This window comes from Elephas maximus, chromosome 20, assembly GCF_024166365.1.
Source record: "Elephas maximus indicus isolate mEleMax1 chromosome 20, mEleMax1 primary haplotype, whole genome shotgun sequence".
Classification (NCBI taxonomy): Eukaryota; Metazoa; Chordata; class Mammalia; order Proboscidea; family Elephantidae; genus Elephas; species Elephas maximus.
In genome coordinates, this window is record NC_064838.1 from 75,067,301 (window position 1) to 75,088,189 (window position 20,889).

General features: G+C 38.6%; 1 protein-coding gene across 1 annotated transcript; it reads left to right on the forward strand.

Moving 5' to 3' along the window:
* Positions 1-11,124: 11,124 nt before the first annotated feature.
* Positions 11,125-12,033, forward strand: LOC126064340 (olfactory receptor 4C6-like). Its single transcript, XM_049863289.1, has one exon. It carries the CDS (start codon positions 11,125-11,127, stop codon positions 12,031-12,033), a length of 909 nt encoding a protein of 302 aa, XP_049719246.1.
* Positions 12,034-20,889: the final 8,856 nt, after the last annotated feature.

Sequence of the window (20,889 nt, forward strand, 5' to 3'; positions counted from 1 at the left end):
TTCTTCTTGTTCTTAGTAAAATGCACTGAAATAGTTTTCTTACTTGCTGTTTCTAATTCCTTTCCATTCAGTCCATCCTAAACCAACTCCAGGAAGACTTTCCCCACTACTCCACCTTAACAAGGCTTTCTTGTTGATATTGCCAAGGACTACCATATTGCTAAATCTAATGGTCAATTCTCAGCCATCATTTTACTAGATCTATCAGCAATATTTTTTTTTTTTTTATCAGCAATATTAGAAACAGCTGACCACTTTTACTTCCTTGGTATGCTTTATTAACTCCAAAGAACAAGGGCTAAGGAGCCAGCCCCATGGTCCTGGAACTGTCACACGCCTTGGGTGAAAACTGAAACTGCTTAAGAAGAGTGATTTTAACATTCTGTCCCATAAAAACTGATTGGAACCACATTTACAATTATAGGTACCATAAAGTGCAGGAAGCCTGTTAATCATAGGAAGAGTGTGAAACAAATACCTGAGAAAAAACCAGGAATAGATGATGCTCCGGAGACTGCTCCTGAAGCAGCAGCAACAGCCTTGGCATCTGCCTTGCTACCAGGTTCAAATGGTGTGTACTTTATTTGAAAAGGGTGACATTAACAGACCATGAACAGAACTTGGAACTGAAGCACACTTCCAGAAATTTCAGATAAAAATAAGGTGACAGAGACTTTAAACCTGAAGGGAAAAGGAAAGAACTTGTTACCAAAGGAGTTGACAACACATTTTTAAAAAATGGAGATTGGAAAATTTGGCATGCCTGTGGATGAATACATGAAGCCAGGGCTATAGTAATTGTGCAGGAAGAAAGGCCTGGTGATCTGCTTATGAAAATCAGCCAGTGAAAACCCTATGGATCACATCTGTCTGATCCACAACCAGTCATGGGAATGGCACATGACCTGGCAGTATTTTGTTCTGTTATGCATGGGGTCACCATGGATGAAGGGTCATCTTGATGGCAGCTAATGAAAACAACAGTGATAAATGCTCAGAGAAAAATCAGTTCTCAGAACCATCTCCTAAACAGGTGCAAGAACAAACCACCCACCCTAATCCCTGCTCATATTAGGACAACCTGGTTGATGGTAATCTTTTTTTTTTTTTTCTGTAGCTCTGTAACTTAATCAATCTAATCTTTATACTCTCTTCCCAGAAGATGGCGATCAAGTCAAATATTAGGCCAAATAGCTGCTGCTTCAAAATGTAATCCAGACCTAGACGATTTTGCGTATTTACCTGTTTCTCCAGAAAATGTTATTGGATTGTGTAAATTTTTAACCAAGGTGTGATTCAACTTCTGAGTGTCACTTTAGATTCATGGCTGTGAATGTCTAATGGGCCCTCGATGCTACCAATATATCATACCACATGCCTTCAGTCCTTTTATTCTCCTGCTGTACTAAAAGATTATTTCATAACTTTTCTTCTCTCTTCAAAACCCTAGTACATCCTTCCATTTTTTCAGTCTCAACCCACAATTGTATTTTCTATTTCACTGAGAAAACTTGAAACAGTTGGAGAATTTCTACAAACTGACATCATTCTATCTGCCCACTCTCCAGCATCTGTACCCACGTATTTTTCTCCCTGTCTCTTACCATAGAAATCTTCTCTTCTGTAAACTATCCTTGTGACTATCTGAAGTAAAAACCTCCACTTGTGCACATTTCTTCTTCTCTGCTCAACAGTAATTGTCTGATCATTCTCCCCACCACCTCCTTGGCAGCTGTTGTTCTCTACCCCATCATATTCATCACCATAAAGCCATCCTGTTATTCCCCCTGTCTTAAAAGTTCCATTCTCTTAACCTTGCCTCCCTACCTGCTAGTTTTCCATTTATTTCTTCCTCTTCTTAGTAAGATGCATTGAACTAGTTTTCTTGCTTGCTGTTTCCAAAGCCTTCCCATTCAGTCCATCTTAAACCAACTCCAGGAAGACTATTCTCACGACTCCACCTTAACAAAGCTTTCTTTTGGATATTGCCAAGGACCTCCACTTTGCTAAACCCAATGTTCAGTTCTCGGCCATCGTTTTACTAGGTCTGTCAGCAATATTGGAAATAGCCGATCACTTTTACTTCCTTGATATACTTTGTTCACCTGGTTTCTGATATCACACATTTTCTTGGTTTTCCTTCTACCTCACATGGCACTCCTCATTCTCCTTTGTGGATTCTGCCTTTTTTACCTCACCATTTAAGGTTATAGAGTGCTCCAGGGCTCAGTCATTGGTCTTAACTTTTTTCCTCTGTCAATACATACTGCTTCAGTAAATGCATCCAGTCCAATAGTATAAACAGTTATTCAAATGCTGAATACTCAAAAATTTATATCTGTATTCCAGACCATGCCCCCTACCTCCACACTTGTATACATCCAATTGTGTGTTCAAGTCTTCCCTTAGATAGCTAAGAATATTATGTTCCCTAATTGAATTACTGGAAACAGCAGACAAGACATCAAAACACGCATTGTCCTGGGCAAATTGGCCGCAAGGGAGATCTCTTCAAAGTGTTAGAAAGCAAAGATGTCACCTTGAGGACTAAGGTGCCCCCGACCCAAGCCTTGGTGTTTTCAATTGTCTCATATGCATGAGAAAGCTGGACAATGAATAAGGAAGACTGAAGAAGAATTGATGCCTTTGGATTGTTGTGTTGGTGAGAAATATTGAATCCACCATGAACTGCCAAAAGAATGAACAAATCTGTCTTGGAAGAAGTACAACCAGAACACTCCTTAGAAGCAAGGTGGCAAGATTACGTCACACATGCTTTCAACATGTTATCAGGAGGAATTGGTCCTGTGAGAAGGACATCATTTTTGGTAAAGTAGAGGGTCAGGAAAAAAGAGGAAGACCCTCAGCGAGATAGATTGACACAGTGGCTGCAACAATGGGCTCAACATAGCGACAATTGTGATGATGGCATAGGACTGGGCAGTGTTTCATCCTATTGTGCATAGGGTTGCTATGAGTTGGAACCTACTCCATAGCACCTAACAACAACAACGACAACAACAACTGAACTACAAGAATGACAAAAGTTCCAATTATTACTGATAATTAGAAGCTGTAGCAGAAATAAGATTAAAAGGTCTTTTAATCTTCTGATGACATATCCTGCCTAGGAACTTGGAATATTGACAAGGGCAAGTCAAGGGTCAATACTGACAATATGTCACATTTAATCCAGGGCATAAAGAGAAATAAAAGAACATCTAAAGAACAACATAAGAGCTAATAAGTGAGACTCCGAGTGAAAGACACCAAGAGCTCAGTAAAGAGTTGCTAAAACAATTATGAATGAGACACAAGAAAATAAACTGGCAACAGCAAATCTAGAAAGGACAAGTCTCTAGGAGAAAATGTAAGTCAATCTGACAGCCTCAGGAGGAAAATCTTGATAGCTTGGGAATGTTTTTAAGGAACCATGTTTCCCTTTCTACTTATGTTGTGGAATCATTCATGGGTAACAACTGCCAACAGATAACTCCTTGTGCTTCATAAAGAAATTATTCCAAAGGGGAGGGAGAAAAAAAAAAAAAAAAGAATAGTAGTATATGCCTCTCTTATGTGAGAGTATGGATTAAGCTTCATATTTAATTAAGAAATGCCATTTTGTTGTCATTTACATGAGGGGATGAACTAAATTTTGTTGAACATTAACTATGAACCAGACACTTTGGAAGACATTTGGCAAACATTAGATAGTAATTCTTACATTATGATGTAATTACTAACCCCATCTTAAAAACAAAAACCAAACCGGTTCCTGTCAAGTCCATTCGGACCCCACGTGTGCCCGAGTAGAAAGTTGCTCCATAGCAGCTTTCAATCGCTAAAACTTTCAGAATTAGATCCTCAGGCCTTTCTTCCGAGGCTGCTCTGAGTGGACTCAAACCACCAATCTTTCAGCTAAACACATGTTTGCTCCACCCAGGCAGTTTAACTTCATCTGACTTATGAGCCAAATGAGGCCATTTGAGGTTAACTGGATTGCCAGGTCTTTTGGACAGTGTCTGGACTCTTTCCACAATGTTACTTTGATCCTTTACCTGATTCTAAAATCAAAAAATGCAGGGATGACCATGGACCATATTAGAAAAGTTGTCTTTGGTTCTTCCTCTATCATGTCTGGGAAATTTTCTTCCTCTGTCATGTCTGAGGCTGCTCTCAGTTGACTCTCATCTTTGCAGATAACCCATCTTCACTTATTTCCTCTTTTCAAAGGGAACAAACAATTTAATGATTTTATTCCCACCAAAGTACCCCACCAAAGTAAAGATATTACTTATATTTGGAAAAGAAGTTCAATTGATAGGATAGCAATCAACTCAAAAGAATAAATAGTGAATGGTTAAATTTGAAATGATATGACACATAGGTCAAGAGAAAACTTTAAGTGTCAAGTCACACCAAGGGGTTGGCTAAGTATATCCTCTGTCTGGTATGAGTCAGAATCAACCCAAAGGCAATAGGTTATGGTATGAGAATAGCTTCCTTGAAGAATAAATACTGGTTCTTCACAGTAACTTTCCCCATATTATATACTCTGGGATATTAATCATGTTAATAAGAAAAAGGATTGTTTGATCAAATAAGTTGAAGACCAAAGAAGAATTGACAGTTTTCAATTATGGTGTTGGCAAAGAATACTGAATATACTGTGGACTGCCAAAAGAATGAAAAAGTCTGTCTTGGAAGAAATACAGCCAGAATGCTCCTTAGAGGCAAGGATGAGGAGACTTAATCTCACATATTTTGTACATGTTATCAGGAGGGATCAGTCCCTGGAGAAGGACATCATGCTTGGTAATGTAGTGTCAGCAAAAAAGAGGAAATCCTCAATGGAATGGACTGTCACAATGACTGCAACAATGGGCTCAAGCATAGCAATGATTGTGAGGATGGTGCAGGACCAGGCAGTGTTTCGCTTTGTCGCACATAGGGTCACTATGAGTTGGAACTGACTCAATGGCACTTATCAACGTGTGTATTTACTTTTTTTAGAAAAAACAAATGGGTATTATCTTTCATTTTCTACATACTATACAGCTGTTGTTGTTGTTAATTGTCGTCAAGTCAGTTTCAACTCATGTTGACCCTGTATATGCAGAGTAGAACTCTTCCATAAGGTTTTCAAGGCTGTGAACTTTCAGAAGCAGATCACAGTGCCTGTCTTCTGAGGAGCCTTTTGGACGGGTTCAAATAGTCAACCTTTCAGCTAGTAGTCTAGCACTTAAACATTTGCACCTCCCAGGGAGTCAAACTGAAAATGGAAATTCAGAAAGGTCAAAGTTTTCTTACTGGTTACATTCTAGTTAGAAGCAGATAAATAATAAGCAAATAAAAGCTAAATGAAAGATATAATTTCCGATAATGACAAATGTGATAAAAACAATAAAATAGTAGTGTCATGGAGCTTGAAAATGAATAAGGAAGACTGAAGAAGAATTGATGCCTTTAAATTATGGTGTTGGTGAAGAATATTAAAAACACCATGGGATTCCAGAAAAACAAACAAATCCATCTTGGAAGAAGTACAGCCAGAATGCTCCTTAGAAGTGAGATGGTGAGACTTTGTCTTACGTACTTCAAGACATGTCATCAAGAGAGACCAGTGCCTGGAGAAGAACATCATACTTGGTAAAGCAGAGGGTCAGCAAAAAAGAGAAAGACCTTCAATGAGTTGGACTGACACAGTGGCTGCAACAGTGGGCTCAAATATAGAAACTATTTTGAGAATGACGCAGGACCAAGCAGGGCTTTGTTCTGTTGTATATAGGGTCACTATGAGTCAGAACTGAGTCAACAGCACCTAACAACAACAGTGTGATAGAGAGGGATTAGATACATATTTGAATAGCCATTGATGTGATGACTGAATTAGAATTTGCATGAATTGACTATAGAGACTCATTACTCTCTCCCCATCTCTCCCCACCAAGAGGAGTTGATTCTTACCCACATCTAAATGGCTCCAGTGACCTTTGGGTAACTTCAGACCTAATGTCTGAAGAGTTAATATCAGACAATTAGTAAAAATGATTCTAGAGCAAAAATAAGTCTGCAGAAAATCTATGAGGATTAGATTCTGAAAATTGAAATAACCATCCTAACTCGGATAACTGTATAGGGTGTTAAAGATTTAAAAAAAAAAAAAAAAGTTAATGCAAATGAAATCACTTTATAAGGTGGAGAAGGAATGAAAATTGTAATCCATTATTCCAAAAATAGTAAAACAACATTAATTGAAAATGCCATTTCTTAATAAATTTGAAAAAAATTAAATACATTTTTCTGCCTGGGTACAAATTTTCTGATCATAAGAGTGACCTCCCAGGGACAGACGTGACTTCTGTGTGGGAAATGGAACCCAGAGATAGGATATGACTCAGGTTCCTTCCTGTTGCTATATTCTATTTAAAGCTGTGGCTGTTCTGTAATTGAGGTACACATCACAGTGCATGAACAAATGACTAAATGGTTAATACTGTGATCTAGGTTTGTGCATGTTGGCTTGGTCTTAGTGATATTCTGCCCCTGAGTATACCCTATTATTAAAGTGGGCGAATGCGAATTCACTAGGTTAGGGATTAGCCTCTCTGTCAGTGGAGATCTAGCCTCAGAGGGCTACAACTGAATGATGTAAGTTCGTATCTTGTCACAGCTGTTCAAAATGGGCCTTCTGTCCTTTTATAACCCAAAGGAGAACATGGATCCATGATTTATCTTCTGAGAAACTGAACAAAGACAATTTCTGCTTTGATCTCAATATACAATCCACTGGGATTCAAAAAGGGACGTGAATGATTCAATAAACTCTCTGCTTCGCTACCTCTTCAGCAATCCTTCTTAATTGGAGAGAATGTAAATAAATCCCTTGGTAAAACAGAAAGTATATTCCTCCATTAGGCTCATAGATAACTACATCTTCTGCTTTAAATCTCTCTTCAAAAGCAATAGAAATTCTGGTTGAGAAATTTGACTAGTATTTAGTGACTGGATGACATTTTTTCCATTTATATCCTGGACAGCTTATTTCCACAGCAAGAAAAACTACCTTGGAATCATTTCACCTGGTTCTTGGACTCTCTGGAGAAGTTGCTTTATGTGAATGGATCTTAGGTGGGATAAGATCTTGAGTTAGACTTGAAATGATTAAAGTCTTTTTTTTGTACAACTTTCCACTTTTGACCAACTGTAAAAACTAAATTCTAAGGTTCAAGTTTATTACTTGAATGAGTACTTAATACATAGGTTTTAATTTTTGCATAGAATTGTCACATAGAAATCACTTTCAAATTATGACAAATTTTAATTGAATTAATTATGTAGTAGTATTTTTTTTTAATATACATATCATTTGCTTTTAAAGTATGTCAATAATTCACACTCAAAACCTATGTGCTTTATCCGTTAGCAATGTTTATTCTCTGGATAAGGAATTTGAGTCATGAACTTCAGTTTATTCTTAAGTTCTAACTTGAGTGACATCAAGTTATTTTGCTTGATCTACCTTTTACTCTGAGAGAAAAAATTAAGTCAGTTGGCCTCCACCTTAGAACTGAAAGTATGTAAATAAAATAATATGCATAGGTTTCCAAAAGAGGAGTAGATAATATATCTGGAAATGGTTACTAGGAGATTGTTTTTTTTTTCCCCCAATTTCATTTCAATCTTTTTCTCTTGCTCTGTTCTCTCTCTCCGCCTCTCTCCTATTTAGCTCTAGCTCCTCCCTGTGAGTGTGTATGTGTGTCTCCCACTCTCTTTCCATTTATTTTCTTCTCTCTCTCTCTTTTTTTCTTAGTTCTCAAGGCCATTTCTCTCTTTCCTTCCCCCAGATATTGTTCTTTCTCATCTTAGGTTAAGGGTAAAAAAAGAGGTATTAATATATTATTTTTCTTAAAATCTCTGATGTTTAGAGAGTAATAATTAAATTTTAGATTGAACGTCTTAATTTAGGAATAAGCTGAATTTGTATATTTCTTTATAGGTAAAGCACGACAACCAGTAAAATTTGTTATAAGTAGATCTACCCACAGGAATGATGGTGGTGGTGGTGAAGGTGATGATGAAGATGTCAGTGGTGGCAGTAGTAATGATAGTGGTGCTGGCAGTGCTGGTGATGATACAGGTGGCAGTAATGGCAGTAGAGATGGCAGTGTTGGTGATGACAGTGATGATCTCAGTGGTGGTGGCAGTGGTAGTGGTGGGGATACCTGTGGTAATGCTGGTGGTTTGGTGAGGGTGAAGACAGATGTAATTTAGGAGTATTCCATGGAAACACCAATAAATTATTGTAGATCCCAATATTAAAAATACATTATTGCCACTTCCATTCTACAAAATTCTACTGGAGTTAGTTGCAATCCCACTAATTTGCCATTAGTTTTATGAAAAGAGAAAAAAAAAAAAAAACTGGGGTGATGCTACTTTAAAGTCCTTTAGGGATAAGAGAAAAATCTAGGTTGATACTCAGAGAGCTTCAGAGCTACAAGTCCATTGCCTACAAAAAACTGACAATCCAAGTGTGATCTCTAGAACCATCTAGGTATGTAGGTTTTCAATGGAGATGTTATATAGCCCAGACAGAATTCAGAAAGAACTACCAGCTCCAGACTCCAGCTTCCTGGATTCAAAAACAGACTATATTGCTCACTAACTTCATGACCTCAAGGAAGTGAACAAGTCAATATGCTCAATAAATGCTAATTATTATTACAGTTGTTATTTTGAGATGAGTAGATCGATTATTGACAAATCTAATTAGACAAAGAATAATTGTTCTTTATGAAATGAGTTTAAATGTTTACTTACTAAAAATTCTTCTGAATTATATTCTGATATACAATGATGCCTCTATAATAACAAAATTAATACAACTGAAAAGTAAGAAATTGATGTAAAGAAGAAAGACAAAAATAATAGAAAAAAAGGATAGAAAGAAATGTATTATTGTTATGAATGACCATCTTGTAAGGAGAATTTACCAGTACCTACCCTTTTTTTTTTTTTTTTTACCCAAGTGGATCCCTGATGACACAGCAGATAAGAGCAATGGCTGCTAATCAAAAGGTTAGTAGTTCAAATCTACCAGCTGCCCCTTGGAAACTCTTTGGGGCCATTCTACTCTGTCCCATAGGGCTTCTGAGCTGGAATCAACTTGACGCCAGTGGGTTTGGTTTGGTTATCCAAGTTTAAGATGTTCATATCCTGTGATTCTGCAATTCTATTGCAAAAACTTATTTTACAGAAATACTTAAATCTATTGCTATCTTGATCTGCATCTATATTGTTATAACCTGGCCCAGTTGCTGTCTAGGTGATTCCGACTAACAGCAACACTAAAGGCCATAGTAGAACTGCCCCACAGGGCTTCCAAGGAGCAGCTGGTGGATTCGAACTGCCTACCTTTGTGGTTGGCAGCTGTAGGTCTTAACCACTACGCTACCAGGGTTTCCCTGATAAAGTCATAGATACATACATCAATACAAAACATTCACCGTAGCATTGTAGTAGCAGAAAATTGGCAATATGATAAATCTCCATATACTGACATGGAATGTTGTCAATAATAAATCACTGATTAAAAATTTAATGTACAGTATATTTGCATACATGATGCAATCTATGTATAAATTTATATTATTAAAATGCATTTATAAATATGCAAATGCAATATTTCTACATAAAAATGCAGATCTGGAAGAATAAATGACTTTTAGCTAATTACACAGCTAAAAAGTGTTCCAGAAGTCAAAATTAGAACCTGGTCTATGTTAACTCTAAGACCTTAGCTCTCTGTTCTGCCCTGAACCATGTCTGTTATCCCCAGCTCTGGGCCTTTGCTCACACTTTCCTCCCTGCAGGGAATAGCCTTTGTCTAGCTTTAAAACTTCAATACTTTGTTTTTCTTTCATTTCTTCAGTTCTTAATGGTTTTTGTCCTTATTTTAAATTTACTAGTCCTGCCCCTTATTTAAGGAAAGAGCCACATCTGACACTTGTTTTTATTGCTCAAATTTGCAGTGTCTGCTGAGTTTTTGAAATATTTGTTGTCTGCTTAAATAACTAGGGAATAAGAGGGAATTGGACTGACAAAGGAAAAGAAAAATGTTAACTAAGATTGCCCCTTTCTTCATTTGAGCAGTCTTTTGAAAAATGTTCCTCACTGAGCCATTGTGGAAAGAGAAAAGAAATATCAAAAAAAGCAGCTGATGGTTGTGAGTCAGGGCTGAATTGGAAGTTTGGGATATGGTTTGGTCCTTGGTTATGGCTAAAGCAAGTCTAGAAATACAAATGTTTACAGACTATACGAGATAACTGTCATTCTTGAGTCTGATTGACAGAGTGATAGTAGCCATTCTCTGACATCAACTCCACTCTTAAGCCTGGAGAAAGGGCTGACACCAGTATTGTTTATTTAGTTTACAGTTCGTTGCAGTTTCCTTTTGTTCTATAAAATATCATGAATTGTATTGGTGCCCTTTGCATACTTAGTAATTTATTAGGAATGTTGAGAAATGTGAAGTCCCTGGATGGTGCAAACAGTTAATGTACTCAGCTGCTAACTCAAAGGTTGGAGGTTTGAGTCTACCTAGAGGCACCTCAAAAGAAAGCCCTGGCAATCTACGTCTGAAAAATCAGCCACAGACAACCCTGCTGCTCACAGTTCTACTCTGACACACATGGGGTCACCATGAGTCGGAATCTACTCTATGGCATCTGGTCTAGACTTAGGTTGGCAAGTAATAGTCATCATGCCGAGAACGTTATGAATTTCCCCTAGAATCATTCTGTCAGAGATAGAGAAATAAAACTGCCCATCCTCCACTAGAATCCAGAGATATCTTTAAAAAATTAAGTCTGATTTATGATTTAGGGTATTTACAATTATGACATTATGATACTCTTTGTTTTCTACTTTCCCTTGGTTTCCCATTGCCTTTAGACATTCCTTGCTTAGTCCTAGATTCCCTGATTAATCTGGTTACTGCCTCTACCTCTCCAAACACATTTTGAGCCAAATAAATGAAGTCAAATAGTCACTAATTACAAATCCTATGTTGCTTTTTAGATTTTCTGACTCTCAGCCAGAGTGCATATCAGTACCTGGTAAATGGGAGACCAAAACAATGTGACTGAATTCATTCTTTTGGGCCTTACGAAGAACCCACAGCTGCGGAAAATATTCCCTATTGTGTTTTTAATCATGTATGTGGCCACCGTATTGGGAACCTTACTCATTGTGGTAACTATGACTACAAGTCAGAGTTTGAGGTCACCTATGTATTTTTTCCTTACTTCCTTGTCCCTAATGGATACTGTCTATTCTTCTGTCATCACCCCCAGGATGATTGTGGATTCCTTCTCTGAGAGTACTACCATCTCCCTCAAAGGCTGCATGATTCAGCTTTTTGCAGGACATTTCTTTGGTGGGGTGTCAATCATCCTTCTCATTGTGATGGCCTATGACCGCTACATGGCCATCTGTAAGCCCCTGCATTATATGACCATCATGAGTCCTCGGGTTTGCCGCCTGCTGCTGGGAGGGACCTGGGTGGGAGGATTTTTGCATGCAATGATACAGCTCCTCTTCATGTACCAAATACCTTTCTGTGGTCCCAATGTCATTGATCACTTTATATGTGATTTGTTTCAATTGCTGACACTGGCCTGCATGGACACCCACATCCTGGGCCTTTTGGTCATTCTCAACAGTGGAGTGATGTGTGTGGCAATATTCCTTTTCCTGATTGCCTCCTATGCAGTCATCCTCTGCTCCCTGACATCGTGCAGGTCTGAAGGGTGGTACAAAGCTCTCTCCACTTGTGGTTCCCACCTCATGGTGGTCGTCTTGTTCTTTGTGCCATGCATTTTCTTGTATGTAAGACCTGTGACCACTTATCCCATAGACAAGGCAATGGCTGTGTTGGGGGCCATCATCACACTCATGTTGAATCCCTTGATCTATACTCTGAGGAATGTAGAGGTAAAAAATGCCATGAAGAAACTTTGGATGCAATGAAAGACTTCAGTTGGCAAGTAACTGTCATCATGCTGATAGCATTATGAGTTTTCCCTAAAGAGAAGTCATCCTCTCCAAGATGTGTGAGAAATAAAACCACCCATTTTCCAGAAGAATCCAGAGGGATCTTTTAAAAATATGTCTGATTTATATTATTTAGGGTATTTACAATATAGAGATTATGATACTCTTTTCTTTTATACCCTTCCTCAGCTTCCCACTGCCTTTGGAAATTCCTTCCCTTGTTCTAGAAATTCCTGGTTAATCTGATGACTGCCTCTACCTTCCCCAGCACATTTGGAGCTCCCCATCTCCTCTCCTCAGCCATGCTGGTTTTTTTCACCTGTACCTAGGGCTATCTAAGCCCTTTCTCACAACAGTGACTTTGCATTTGCTGGGCTCGGAAACAAGCAGTCATATTGTGTCTTACATTGGTATCACTTTCTCTGAGAAGCCTTTCCAAACGACTCTGTTAAAAGAAACTTTCACTCCTGCCATTATTTTCTATCTCAACATCTGCTTAATTTCCTTATAGCTGTGATCAAAAATGTAATTGTTTTTGTATAGTTATCAGTTGACTTCTGTGACTTTCCATCTTCCTCTCTAATTGAAAGCCTCTGAGGCAAGAACTTTCATTTTATTGATGCCTGGGACCTATTTAAACTGTCTGTTGAATGACTATGGAAGATAAGCACCTTTCCTTTTCAAAAGAGTCAAATTCTGATGATTAGGGAGACAGTTAATAAGCAATTAAAAATAAGCAAAAAAAAACAAAAAAAACAAAGTGTGATCAGTACAGCAGAGTTAACAGGAATGGAGTGCTTTGATTATTTCTGGGAGAGTATGTCATAGTGGGTAATCAGAGAAGGATTCTATGAGTGAGCAACATTTCACATTGATTTTGAGATCTGTTGAAGTTTCTTTATAAAAAGTGATTAAATGTATTAATAAGATTAATAACAATGACAAGCACTAATAATTGACAAAAGGAATCATTAGGAAATTACCCCATAAGGAGTACTAGGATAGAGATTCTAGGGAGAGACAATACATAGAGTAGCTCTAAGGCAGGCATTTTCAAGGAACTATAAAAGATTAAAGTGGCTGGAATATAATTATTAAGGTAAAGGGTAGCAAGAAGCGCAGACTTGTAGGCAGGGGTCATAATATATCTAAGTCCTGGCCTTCTCTGAAGCCCCAAAGAGCAAGAATTTTATTATTACCTGTTCGAAATGACTCAAAACCAGAAATTCTTTTAAAATCTCATATTGACTCTAACTTTTTTTTTTTTTTTATTGTGGTTTAGATGAAAGTTTACAGAGCAGATTAGTTTCTCATTAAACAATACGCATATTGTTTTGTGACATTGGTTGCCAACCACAGGACGTGTCAACCCCCTCCCCTTCTTGACCTTGGATTTCCCATTATCAGCTTTCCTGTCCCCTCCTGCCTTCTCATTCCTGTGCCTGGGCTGGTGTACCCATTTAGTCTTGTTTTGTTTTATGGGCCAGTCAAATCTTTGGTTGAAGTGTGAACCCCAAGAGTGACTTCAGTACTGAGTTAAAAGGGTGTCCAGGGGCCATACTCCTGGGGTTTCTCCAGTCTCTGTCAGACTAAGTCAGTTTTTTTTTTTTTCTGTGAGTTTGAATTTTATTCTATATTTTTCTCTCCATCTTTCCTGCCCCTTCCTGTCTTCTGAACTTTGTTTTTGAGCAAGTGCTGCCCTTTCGGTCTGGTACAGTTGATTGTTCTGAGGAGTACTTTCCTCGCGGGTGTTATTGTTCACGTTATAGGCCTGTCTGTTGTTTGGCTGAAAGGTGACTGTGTTCAGTTCCAGATTTGAAGGGTGTCTAAGGGTCATAATTTTGGGGGTTCCACCAGTCTCTATAAGATTAGTAAGTCTGGTCTTTTTTATGAATTTGAATTTCTTTCTACATTTTTCTCCCACACTGTCTGGGACCTTCTACTGTGATCCTGCTCAGAGCAGTCGGTAGTGGTAGCTGGGCACCATCTAGTTCTTCTGGTCTCAGGCTAGTGGAGGCTACGGTTCATCTGGTCCATTAGTCCTACAGACTAATTGTTTCCTTGAATCTTTGATTTTCTTCACTCTTCTTTGCTCCAGACAGGAAGAGACCAATAGTTGTATCTTAGATGGTCAGTCAGAAGCTTTTAAAACCCCAGTCGCTACTCACCAAAGTAGGCTGCAGAGCATTGTCTCTATGGACTATGCTAGATGTCCTCCAAGACTGTGGCCCTAAGACCTCAAGCCCAGTGACTCAGTCCCTCATGGTGTTTGGTTATGGCTAAGAAGTTTTCATAACTTTGCCCCCTGTGAGCTCTATTATATGTATGGGTATATTTGCAACCAAGTAAGCAAACCGGTGTCCGTCAAGTCAATTTCCACTCATAGTGACCCTAAGGGACAGAGTAGAACTGCCCCATGGGATTTCCAAGGAGCAGCTGGTGGATTTGAACTGCTGACGTTTTGGTTAGCAGCCAAGCTCTTAACCACTGCACCACCAGGGGTCCAGATATTTTTGCAGCACATACGAATATGAATGTAAAAATATCCTCTGCCAAACCTATATATGCTGGTGGGTTTGCTCCCGTACTAATATATCTACCTATGTATCCACTCATAAATTATTGTTTGCTATTACTGTTACTGAGAGATGGTGTATGTAATAGTACTTACTGCCATTGCCTTTTACTCTTGGCGTACTTCCCAGTGTCTTCCTTTGCCCTGATCATGTTATCCTGACCTACCCCTTGTTGTGTATTGCCTTTCTCTTTCCCCAAGTTAATAAGTGTCTACTATCTAGTTATTTATTTTCCCTCTCTCCCCCTCCCATCCCTGGTAACCATCAAAGAACATTTCTTTCTATGTGTAAACCTTTTCTTGACTTTTTATAATCTTGATCTCATACAATATTTGTTCTTTTGTAACTTATTTCACTCAGCATAATGTCCTCCCGGTTCATCCATGTTGTAAGATGTTTTATGGATTCGTCATTCTTTAACAATGCATAGTATTCCATTGTGTGTACGTATCATAGTTCGTTTATCCATTTATCCGTTGATGGACAGTAAGATTGTTTCCATCTTTTTGTTATTGTGAATAATGTTGTGATAAACATGGGTGTGCATATACCTATTCATTTCTCTAGGATATATATCTAGTAGTGGGATTCCTGGATCACATTATATCTCCTCTATTTCTAACTTTTTAAGGAAGTACCATACCATTTTCCACAGTGGTTGTACCATTTTACAATCCCACCAACAGTGTATGAGAGTTCTAATCTCCCCACACCCTCACCAGCATTTGTTGTTTTTCGTTTTTTTGATCATTACCATTATTGCTGTGGTGGGATGACACCTTGTTGTTGTTTTGATTTGTATCTCTCTAATGGCTTTTTTTAATGGCTAAGTTTTTTTTTTTTTTTTTTGGTGTTTTGAATGGCTAATGATGGTGAGCATCTTCTTGTATTTTTTGGCTGTCTGAATGTCTTCTCTGGTCAAGTGTCTGTTAATGACTGTTAATGTCCTTTGCTCATTTTTAAATTGGATTGTTTGTCTTTTGTCATTGAGGTGTTGAAGTTTTCTTTGCCAAATATTTTTCCCAGTGTATAGTCTTTGCCAAATATTTTTCCCAGTGTATAGTTTCTTTTTTTTACTCTTTTGGAAAGGTCGATGTGCATAAGTGTTTAATTTTTAGGAGGTCCGAGTCATCTAGTTTACCTTTTGCTGTTTGTGCATTTTTAGTTATGTTTGGTAGTCCATTTATTCTGTAAATTAGGGTCCTTAGGGTTGCCCCTATTTTTCCTTCCATGATCTTTATAGTTTTGGGTTTTACATTTAGGTCTTTGACCCATTTTGAGTTAGTTTATGTATGTGGTGTGAGGTATGGAAACTGTTTCACTTTTCTACAAATGGATATTCGGTTTTGCCAGCACCATTTACTAAAGAGACCAACTCTTCCCCATTTAATGGCTCTTGGCCCTTTGTTGAAGATCAGCTGTCCATAGGTGAAAGTATTTACTTCTGGATTCTCCATTCTGTTCCATTGGTCTATGTGTCTGTCATTGTACCAGTACCAGGCTGTTTTGACTACCGCGGCTGTATACTTGGTTCCAAGATAGGGAAGTGTGAGACCTACTTTGTTCTTCTTCTTCAATAGTGCTTTGCTTATCTGGGGTCTCTTTCCTTTCCAAATAAAGTTGGTGATTAGTTTTTCCAGCTCTTTAAAGAATGTTGATGGAATCTGGATTGGGATTGCATTATATCTATAGATCGTTTTGGGTAGTATTGATATTTTCATAATGTTAAGTCTTCCTATTCATAAGCATAGTATGTTCTTCCATTTATATAGGTCTCTTTTGGTTTCTTGCAGTAGTGTTTTGTAGTTTTCTTTGTATAAATCTTTTATATCCCTGATTATGTTTATTCCTAAGCAATTATCTTTTGGGAGGCTATTGTAAATGATATTGTTTTCCTGATTTCCTTTTCAGAGTTGTCTTTGTTAATCTAGAGGAATCTGACAGATTTTTGTATGTTGGTCTTGTACCCTGCCACTTTGTATCGCCGTATCTTCCTCTCCATATGGAAGGTGTATGATTACATTTCTTAGTCCCTCTTTATTATTTTAGTGTTGTCTTCTTTTATATAATAACATCACCGTTACCCTGTGTTGGGTTTTTTTTTTTTAATCTTGCTTTGTTTTTTTGGATTTCCCTGTCTGGGTTGACTTCTGGTTGCTCTGCCCAGTGTTCTAGTCTTGGGTTGATACCTGATATTATTGATTTTCTAACTAAAGAACTCCCTTTAGTATTTCTTGTAGTTTTGGTTTAGTTTTTATGAATTCCCTCAACTTGTGTTTATCTGGAAATGTCTTAATTTCACCTTCGTATTTAAGAGACAGTTTTGATGGATATATGATTCTTGGCAGGCAGTTTTTTTCCTTCAATTTTTTAAATTTGTCATCCCATTGTGTTCTTGCCTGCATGGTTTCTATCAAGCAGTCCGAGCTTATTCTTATCGGCTCTCCTTTGTAGCTGACTTTTTGTTTATCCCTCGCTGCTCTTATAATTGTCTCTTTATCTTTGGTTTTGGCAAGCTTGATTATAATATGCCTTGGTGACTTTCTTTTAAGATCTACCTTATGTGGAGTTCGATGAGCATCTTGGATACATATCTTCTCATCTTTCACAATATCAGGGAAGTTTTCTGCCAACAAACCCTCAACAATTTTCTCTGTATTTTCTGTTATCCCTCCCTGTACTGGTACTCCAATCACTCGGAGGTTCTTTCTCTTGATAGAGTCCCACATGATTCTTAAGGTTTCTTCATTTTTTTAAATTCCTTTATCTGATTTTTCTTCAAATATATTAGTGCCAAGTGATTTGTCTTCAAGTTCAGAAATTCTAGCTTCTACTTGCTCAGTTCTGCTCCTCTGATTTTCTATTGAGCTATCTAATTCTGTAATTTTATTGTTAATCTTCTGAATTTGTGATTGCTGTCTATGGATTTTTCTAGTTTATTAAAATTTTCATTATGTTCCTGAATAATCTTTTTAATTCCTTCAGCTGCTTTATCTGTGTGTTCCTTGGCTTGTTCGGTGTATTGCCTCATTTCTTTCCTGATGTCTTGAGGGGTTCTGTATATTAAACTTTTGTATTCTGCATCTGGTAATTCCAGGAATGCACTTTCATCTAGAAGATCCCTGGATTCTTTGTTTTGAGAACCTGTTGAGGTGATCATAGTCTGTATCCTTATGTGACTTGATATTGACTTGTCTCTGAGCCATCTATAAGTTATTGTATTAGTTTATGCTTGCTTACTGTGTTGTAGCTTGTTGCTTTGTTTTGTTTTGGTACACCCCTATGGATTGCTTGAGTGAGCTAGCTTGATTATTTTCACCTTTGGAGCTCTGGTGTCCTGTCCCCAGCTGGCTAGAGCTGTTATCAGGTATATCAGTCTAGGAGTCCATTCAGTTTTCTTGTATGAATTCAGGTCAGGTTTCCAGGTAGCTGATATCAAGTGTGTGGTATAGGCTATGTCCTACAGCCTTAGAGGGGCAGGGGTGATTGGCATATATACCGGTATCTGATTGCAGCACAGGGTCATGCTCTGAACAAGGCAGGGGGCTGAGAACTGACTTCCAAGTGACTCTGAGGAAAACGTGTCTCTGTTCCCTAGAGCGTGCTGGTGGGTGGATTCTGCAGAGGGACCATGGACACCCAAAGTTTTTGGTTGTAAGGACTGGGAGGTACCAGTTATTTTTGGACCCCTGTCAGGGGTGGCTGGGTGACCTGAGTGGAGCTACCAGTCCTTAGGTCCCGGTTGTGGGTAGGTGAGGACCTGGTTTAATAGTCAAAGCAATGTCAAACGTCAAACACCCACCTCTCCACCACACAGCTGAAATTGTTGGAGTTTGCCAACAAGGGCCTATTCTCTCGAAATAGACCTACACAGCTCCATGAAGAAGGGAAAGGTGCTGAAGGTCCATGGACTATTTATCCCTGGACAGGAGCCGCTTCTATCCTGAGCTCCCCCAGTTAATGGAGCTAGCAAATTATCTTTTCCCCCCAGTTGCAATTTTTTCCTTTCCCAAGGCTGGGAGGATGGCTCTAGGTGCTCACCAGGGCCTATCTCAGGCCTAGGGATTCAGCTGCTGAAGCCGTCTTGGAGGTAAAGGGGCGCGGTAAAATCTTTGCAAGTACTTAGCTTTTGCCAAGAGCGCTGTTCTCCTCAGATTCTGGAGGTGTGAGTGGGCTGTGTGGCTGGCTGCTTCTCCCTGAGGAAACTGTGGCCTAACGCTAGTACTAGCCCGCTGCCACCCCTGCTCCGGGAATGGTGTCTGAGGGCTCCCTGGGATTCGGTCCGGTAACTCCTCTCCACTTCTGAACGGCCTCCTCCTCCCCCTGCCCCTCAGTTCATTGTCTAAGCTTGCCTTTGATGCTCAGAGCTCCCAGCTTGTCACATTTATATTTGTTTCACTTGTTTTTTCAGACCTTTATTGTAAAGAGGGCTCGGCAGAAGCATCTGTCTATTCCGCCATCTTGGCTCCACCTCTCTGCTCACAAGCTTTTACAACTCCAGATGCTACTCACCAAAGTAGGATATAGAATATTTTCTTTATAAACTATGTTATGCCAATTGAGCTAGATGTTCCCCAAGACCATGGTTCCTAGCCCTCAGCTCAGTAATTCAGTCCCTCAGGGAGTTTGAATGCATCTATGAAGCTTCCATGACCTTGCCTTGGGCAAGTTGTCCTGGCTCCCCAGTATTGTGTACTGTCTTAACCTTTCACCAAAGTTATCGCCATTCTATTGTCTGGTTAGTGTTTTTTTCTCCCCACTCCTCCCCTCCGTCATAACCATCAAAGACGGTTTCTTTCTGTGTGTAAACCTTTTTATGAGTTTTTATAATAGAGGTCTCATACAGTATTTGTCCTTTTGTGATTGACTTATTTCACTCAGCATAATGTCCTCCAGATTCATCCATGCTGGGAGATGTTTCTTAGATTCATCATTGTTCTTTATTATTGTGTGGTATTTCATTTTGTGTGTACACCATGGTTTGTTTATCCATTCATCTCTTTGATCCTAACTTGTGTGCTATACAGTTATTGAACAGTATGATGTGAAAAGGTTTTGTAGCTACCTTTTATTTTGTCCTTTAATTTTTAATTGTAGAATAAACTTCACAATACTTTCTTAAAATATTTCAAAGTACCCATATTGACTTTCGAATCATTCATTTTTCAGCTTATCATCACTATGGATGAGAAATGCCATCATAGTATGGTTATTTGTGTCTTTGTAAGAACCTTTCAAAAAAACAAACCCATTGTCTTTCAGTCAATTCGAACACATAGTTGACCCTATAGGACAGAGTAGACCTGCCCTTTGCAGTTCCAAGGAGCACCTGGTGGGTTTGAGCTGCCAGCCTTTTGGTTAGCAGCCATTGCTCTTAACCACTACGCCACAAGTGTTACCTGCAAAAAGCTTAGGAGAGTCTTTATTATAATCATATTATGTGAATACTGAGAGGGATTTAGCCTGTGGTCCTAAACTTTATATATGTATAATATGTGAGGTTTAATAATATTATATTTAATTCCATGTTTCTAATTGTTTGGAGCCCTGGTTGCACAGTGGTTAAGGCTCAGCTGCTAACCAAAATGTTGGCAGTTCAAATATACCAACTACTCCCTGGAAACCCTATAGGACAGTTCTCCTGTGTCCTATAGAGTCGATACGATTCAGAATCGACTCGAAGGCAATGAGTTTCTTTCTTTCTTTCTTTCTTTTTTTATTGTCTAGTTCAAAGTCTTTCTGACTAGGTCTTCCTATAACATAGGTTCACCTGCCAGTTATTTGACATTTTTTTCAATAAGTAATTAGAATTGTTGTTGTTGTTAGGTGCCATCGAATTGGTTCCAACACATAGTGATGCTGTGTACAACAGAATGAAACACTGCCTGGTCCTATGCCATCCTCATAATCTTTGTTATGTTTGAGCCCATTGCTGCAGCCACTGTGTCAAGCCATCTATTCGAGAGTTTTCCTTTTTTTCGCTGACCCTCTACAAAGCATGATGTCCTCTCCAAGGGCTGGTCCCTCCTGATAACATGTCTAAAGTACGTGAGATGAAGCCTTGCCATCCTTACTTCTAAGAAACATTCTGGCTGTACTTCCAAGACAGATTTGTTCCTTCTTCTGGCAGTATATTCAATATTTTTTGCCAAAACCGGAGTTCAAAGGCATCAATTCTTCTTCAGTCTTCGTTATTGATTGTCCAGGTTTCACATGCATATGAGGCAATTAAAAATACCATGGATTGGGTCAGGTG

What these genes read in the sequence shown, in the direction of transcription:
- LOC126064340 (XM_049863289.1), top strand. Translation starts at nt 11,125, where the DNA reads ATGGGAGACCAAAACAATGTGACTGAATTCATTCTTTTGGGCCTTACG.